This window comes from Urtica dioica, chromosome 5 (genome assembly GCF_054948205.1).
Source record: "Urtica dioica subsp. dioica isolate 48M chromosome 5, U.dioica_male_clone48M_v1_H2, whole genome shotgun sequence".
Classification (NCBI taxonomy): Eukaryota; Viridiplantae; Streptophyta; class Magnoliopsida; order Rosales; family Urticaceae; genus Urtica; species Urtica dioica.
Window position 1 is genome coordinate 35,992,983 of NC_142760.1, and position 7,282 is coordinate 36,000,264.

General features: G+C 38.0%; 1 protein-coding gene across 1 annotated transcript; it reads right to left on the reverse strand.

The window, feature by feature from the left end:
• Positions 1-3,229: 3,229 nt before the first annotated feature.
• LOC149398154 (putative disease resistance protein At1g61300) lies at positions 3,230-6,140 on the reverse strand. The gene is made up of 2 exons (XM_089614482.1): positions 4,948-6,140; positions 3,230-4,877 (listed from the first exon to the last, which is right to left on the reverse strand). The coding sequence occupies exons 1-2, from the start codon at positions 6,138-6,140 to the stop codon at positions 3,230-3,232; spliced, it is 2,841 nt and encodes a 946-aa protein (XP_089470608.1).
• Positions 6,141-7,282: the final 1,142 nt, after the last annotated feature.

Sequence of the window (7,282 nt, forward strand, 5' to 3'; positions counted from 1 at the left end):
ATAGAGCCTTCATTAATAGGTTCAGTTGAGTCTTGATAGTTCAAGTCTTGCTGATGACTTGATTGTCTTTGGGGAGACTGCACTTCCTTCTCTGTGAGGATAGGTGTCTCATGATCACTTGGAGCATTTTCTGCAATATCACACACATGTAGAGGTAATACTACATCTGGAAAAGATCAGAAATTGTAGATTTGGTTTTTATACTATGAAAAGGAAACACTTGTTCATGAAAAACCACATCTCTAGAGATGAACACTTCTCTAGTTTGAAGATCCAAAAGTCAGTAGCCCTTAACACCCTGAGGATATCCTATGAAGATACACCTCCTTGCACATGGCTGAAATTTGGTCCTGTGAGCCTGTAAGGTTGAAGCAAAGACCATGCTTCCAAAAACCCTCATAAAATTGTAATCCACATCCTTGTGAAAAAGGGATGTTATAAGGACATTTCTGTCCTAGAATAGGACTAGGGTTATGGTTGATGAGATAGACTACAGTCAAAACACAATCAGACCAATAAACAATTGAAATTTGAGATTGAAAAAATAAAGCCCTTGCAACATTGAGGATATGCTGATGTTTTCTTTCAACCACATAATTTTGTTGTGGTGTCTCTACACAAGAGAACTGATGCATTATCCCAAGATTAGAAAAGAAATCACTGAACACTAATTCTTTGGCATTATCATACCTGAATTGTTTGATAGAACAAGCATATTGATAAGTGATCATAGAAAAAAAACTTGGGAATAAGTTTGTGAACATCAAATTTATTCCTCATTATATAGATCCAGAAAAACCTACTACAATCATCCACAAGAGTAAAAAAGAACCTATATCCAGAGTGAGAAGTCACAGCATAAGGATCCCATACATCATAATGAATGAGATCAAAGACCTTGCCAGACATATGATTGTTTGAAATAAAAGGCAGTCTATGCTGTTTAGCTAAGGGACAAATATACAAGGATTGTGCTTATTAGAAGACATGTAAGAAAGCTTAGATTTAAGAGATTTTAATCTCTTAAAAGAGAGATGACCAAGGCTATTGTGCCAAGTCTGAGCTGTGATGTTGTAGACATGATCATTACTCAGATTCTTGAGCACATAAAGACCTTCATGCCTTTCACCCTTGCCAATCATCCTCCTGTTCTTGATCTCCTGTATATCACAATCATATGAGAATGTAACAATGCAAGAAGAATCTAATGTTAAAGAGCTGACTGATATCAAATTGAATTTGAATTCAGGGACAAAAAGCACATCTTTGAGCATTAGATCCTTATTAGCAATAATATCACCATAGTAAAGAACATGTATCACGAAATGATTAGGTAGAGTGACTGTGGAGTTGTGAAGGTTTTCAACGTGTGGAAAAGAGATCTATTTGTGCATATATGTCTAGATGCCCTAGAATCAACAATCCAACTTAGACTTGAATTAGCAATACAACCTGAATTTCAATTTAAGTAGCAAGAACCTGCTTGGAAGTGTGTTAGGTTAACATTGTATTGACCTTCAGGCTGTGTTGGAGTAGTGAGTTGGTTGGAGAGCATGTTGATGATCTGGTGTATCTGGTCATTTGAGAGGTTTGATGTGGATGCATTTGGCTCATGCCTTCCTTCCACGGAGACCTCTACAACATTGACTTGATTCTTGGGTTTAGGCTTGTATCCAGTTGGATATCCATGCAACTTGTAGCACTTGTCGATGGTGTGACCAGTCATTTTGCAATGACCACAAAATGGACGATCCTTCTTGTTGTTGTTGGCGTTGTATTGGTCTTTCTCTAATCATTGACTGCCATCGCCATCGAGCTAGATTGATCTTGACATACAAAGTTGTCAACACTGACAGATCTTTGCTTTTCATCTTGGCACACCATGGCAAAACCCTTGTTGATAGGCGACAAAAGATCCATGAGGAGTATTTGACCACGAACTGTTGTGAATGATAAGAAACTTCATGACATACTCATTTTGCATAAAATTGAGTAATTCCTTTGATCCTCCACAAGTACAAGCACCAGCCGACCTGTAATTACTTAGTTCTTCCCAAAGAATCTTGAGTTTGGTGAAGTAAACTCCCACGGTCTTCTGATCTTTAACCATGTTAATGATCTCACGTCTCAGCTTGAAGATTCTTGGTCCATTGCTTTGCTCGTACCTCTCTCTGAGGTCTTCCCAAATGTCTTTGGCATATTCACCATATACAACGCTTAATGCGATTTACTTGGTACAAGAGTTGAGTATCCATGTAATCACAATGTTATTGCTCCTTCTCCAAGAATGAAACAACTTGACATTGGATTCTTCAGGCTTCACGATCGTTCTGTCGATGAAGCCTATCTTGTTCTTGATTGAGAGCGCCATCTTTGTCGATCTGCTCCAGGATGGATACTTCTCACCATCCAATTGAGTAGTTACTAAGATCATACTAGGTGAATCGGTATGGTGCATAAAGAAAGGATCGATCGAATCTCAATCGGAGTCCTTAGCGATGTGATTCCAGTCGCCGGCACTTCTCCAGACATAGCTTCTTGATTCGTCATTGTCGATCGATGCAGAGAAGGAAAAAGTCTTGGAGAAGGAAGAAGATTTCTTTTCTGAAGAAGATTCGATTCAGATCCAGAGTCGCGAAAGTCGCTCTGATACCATTTCACGGACTGAATATCAAAATTAGGGTTTAGAGAGAGAAAGGATGAAGATGAAGAAATGAAATGTATCAATTGAATTGAATTGAATTACTGACTAAACCAAAAGAAAATACAGAGTATATAACGAACTAAACTACCAGACACATCATCTGGTAAAAGACGATAATAACCTCACTTATTAACAAAATAAGAGGCCAAACTTGTAAACTAATAAATGCAAAAGAAAAGGCTGAAACAAATCATAAAATCGGTAAAAACTTATGACTTGCAGAATAAGCAACTCAACTAGTTATTACAGCAAATAAAAAACAGCTCGATTCCATTAAAAACAGGTAAAAAATAAAACGAAATTAAAACTACAAATTTAAGAGGCTCTTTTATTTCACTTTCGCTATAAAGGTCTTGCATATCAACAAAAAGTTGAAAAGATGAAGTGACCACTTTCAATTATGGACAATTGTATATCCCATCGACAAAAAAAAAAAAAAAAAAAAACACACACACACACACACACACACACACATAACACGCAACGATGCAAAACAAGTAGAGGTTGTTGCAAAGATGTAGAATTTCAAGGGTCTGAGTTGATATCCATGAAAAGTTGAAGAGAAGAGGCCACCGCTTTCAGCTTTGGACATTGATATAGTAGAGCCCGAGACAAGGAATCCGCGACGAATTGAGCGCTCTTTAATTTGGGTAAAAATGCCATCGTGATACTTTTCAAACTGCGAAGGTTCATTATTATCGCATCCTCATTTTCGAATGATATTATTTCCTCTAACTGCATGCAATTCATGATGGTGATCTCTTCCATACTGGGAAACGAGGTGTCTTTACCAACAACAAACAATGTCTTCAATTCGTTACAGAATTTGATCTTTAGTTTCTTGAGAGAGGAGAATGCCCCGAGTGGAAGTGTCGGAGAAGCCGTTTCATCGCCCTCTGGACCAAATAACGCTCGCAGGTTTGGCAAACGAGAAAGTTCCAACTCATTAATGTTTTGAAGCAGCGGAAACACGGCCGGAGAATCATATAACATGTACTCCATCTTGTCACACTCATAAATTTTGACTCTCTGCAAGTTTTTTATGTTTTTGACGGATGCTGAAAGACACAAACTTTTTTCAACGCATTTCAACAGACAAAGGTTCTCAGTATTATTGGGTACCATGATCGGACCCTCGAGAGAGACTCTGTCGTCATAGCGCATGTACATGGTGTTTTGGGTTTGCATAAATTCGGCTTTTTCATCTAGAAAGCGCACACCTCCCACCATAAATCTGAAATCACACGATTGCGCCGTCGTTGCTGATTTGCTAGGAATCATCTGAAGATACGCGTTGAAGAGGCTAAAATCCTGGAAATTCACTTTTAGAGTCTCAAGATTCTGCAAAGCTGCCAACTCTTCTGCGCTCTCTATTTCAGCTCCAGGTGTCAAAGTAATAGAGAGGTAGATTAGGTTGGAGAGCTTGGAGAGAATCCCTATGGGATAATGCTTAGCCCAGATACCACCTAAGTCAAGGTGCGTCAATTTTACCAACTTTTCTAACCCTTTAGGATATTCTTTGATGCCTAAATCGCACAAGTCTAGCCTTATCAAGTTCCTTAATTCTGACAAATCTGGAACGCATGTCAGGTATATGCAATCTCTGAGCAACAACATGGCAATATTTTCCAGACCAATTATGGAACCAGGAAGGGTTCTGATACTCGTGTGAGATAGATCAAGAACACATATTCCCTTCATTCGCATAAAGAAATCTTCAGAGATAGTTTCCAACTCTTTTGTGTTGACGAATAACAATGTTGATAGTCTTGGACACTCTGGGGGCTCGGCAACAGGGATTATTCTGTTTTTTCCCGTGAATGAAACTTTTTCGAGTTCCTCGTCCCATTTTTCTTCCCCTGTCGCCTCCACTAAGAATCGAGATGGAGTCTCGCGCATGATCTGTATCGCCATGTCTCTCACCGAGTCGTGGAGCTTCACACATTTCTCATTCTTTTTGTTGACTACGTCGATCAACAAGCAATCACGCAGGAGCTTGTTCAACATAACATGACATTTGCCCTTTCTTTCTTTCTCCGTCCTACCATGATCAACTCTTCCTTGCGCTATCAACTGGTATATCAAAGAACTTCTATCGATGAGATGGTCTTCAGGGTACAACGCGCAATGCAGAAGACACTCTTTATGTCTCACATCCTTCAACCGATCGAAACTGAACCTCAATATTTTAGTAATTTCTTCCGATGAAGAATCTGGCATCCTTGAGCTCAGTTAGCGCGAACTTCCACTCTTCTTCGTCCATTTTGTCTCTCATGCTTCCAGCCACGGTGACAATCGCAAGAGGAAGACCTGCACATTCTGCAGCAAATCGCCTTGCCATTTTTCTAAGTGTCGGGTCAGACGCCACACGTTTTCCAACCTTATCGAAGAACAACTCCTTCGCCTCTTGTTTCGAGAGAAGCCCCATTTCTATTATCTCTTCGCATTCCATCTTGCTACATACGTCGAGTGACCAAGTCGTGAGTACCAACTTGCATCCATTTTCGGGAGTTGGGTTGAGGACTCCGATCTTTTTTAGAGGATAATGTTCCCACATATCATCGATGATGAGCAGGAATCTCTTGTTTTTTATTACACTTAACAACTCCGCAGCCCTTCTTTCTTCATCGTCTTTCTCGTCTAAACCCAAACCAAACTCGCGCGCGACTTTATCCTGTAAACCTCTTACACCGGATGCCTTTGACGCAGTGATCCAAACCACCTTATTGAACTTGCTTCCAATCTTGTCGCCGGCTTTCAAAAGGTTGTTATGGAGATGTTCGAGCACGGTTGTCTTACCAGACCCACCCATCCCATGGACTCCAATCCTCATAACTTTATCGTCTTCCAAGAAACGCACTATCTCTTCTTTTGTCTTCTCCGCCGGCGTATCGCCTCCAAACAGCCCTGTCGTCGTTGGCTTATCTTTCCCACGTGGCTGTAGTGTACTGACCAAAGTGCCTTCTCGTAACTTATCTTTCCCACGCGGCTCTAGTGTACTGACCAAAGTGCCTTCTCGTAACTTATCTTTCCCACGTGGCTCTAGTATAATGACCAAAGTGCCTTCTCGTAATTTAACACCTTCTTCGTATAGTTTAATGACTTCGCGTATCATTTCTTCAACTCTTCTCCCCAGCCTTGCCCGTGATAAGAATTTGACCCGGCTCACTTCATTTCCAATTTTTTTTGTTTCGGTAACCATATTCTCCACGCGTTCCAGCCAGAAATTAAGTTCATGTATCTCCTCGGTCTGTCCAGGAATGACCTCGGTTTTGAGCCTCGTTTTTATGTGTGCATTTTGACGGCTGAGTTTCTCTGATTCCTCTTTGAGAGAGTCCATTTTCTTTTTTATGTCTCTGTGTTGTTCCCATCGCTTGGCTACGTGAGGCGATACGCATCCCACAACAGCGCCAATTGCTGCTGCAAGAATCTCCATTACTGCGTCATTGAAATTTACTTTTACTATTACTGTGATTTACTTTTTAAAAGTAACAATTCATAAACGAAAGATATATTACAACGGCAAAAGAGCTACTGTATCAATGTTTCATTTGCTCTATATATATATATGTAATTTTATGAATGTATCATTATATTTTAATTCAAATAATACTTATATTTTTTGAAATTGCTTAACCCTAATTTATGTTTTTAGGGTCAAAATATAATTTAATCAGTTTCGTTCAAGATATTTTGGTTCGTAAAATATGTTTCTGGTACTGACTTTCATAAATAAATAAAAATTAAAATGACTAAAATGCTACAAAATTAGTGACTTTTGTTCCAATATTTTAAAAAAAAAAACTACGGACAGAATGTCACAATCATAAAAATTCAAGGACTATGTTTAAGGGAATAAGATTAAATAATGTTAAAGAACTTACGACACAAATATAAGTCAACTGCTTGCTTGATGAGTCTAAGAAGAACTTTGTGTCGCGTTCAGTTCTCTAGATTCATAGTAGATTTAATCAAAGTATACATGTGCGGATCACTGCAAATAGAGAAAAAAACAATACATTTAAGTTAATATGAAAATGTAGCAGGGCCAACTGGGGCACGTCCAAAATAAATAAAAAAAATGGAGAAAGAATGAATTTATAAATTAATACACATATATGTGACCAATCAAATATTGTTAACCATCAGATTGTTTTGCTCTATATGAACTCTTGCTCTAAAGAATTTACCCACACAAAAAACTGTATAAACTTTTTTTTTTTTAAATATCACATGAACTAAAACAAAACTTATATATGATAGAAAAATAAAGACAAAAATGAATTTAAAAAAATATTCCATATAAGCTTCAAAAATAGACTCATTGTCTTGGATGACAAATCATGTCTACTGTAGAATTTTGTCGTAGTTCACTATTGATAAATTAATTGTCGAATTTTTAAATTATTTACATTTTTTAATTATAACATATTTAATATAAAGATATTTAAGTAAAAAAATAATTGTCATTGGCTATTTTCCTACAAGTTTGCAAACGTTGGCTAATTCCCAATTTTATAGTTTAGTTTTGACTATAAATCTACAACGCCCAATTAAATATTTAAGCTCTTTTTATCA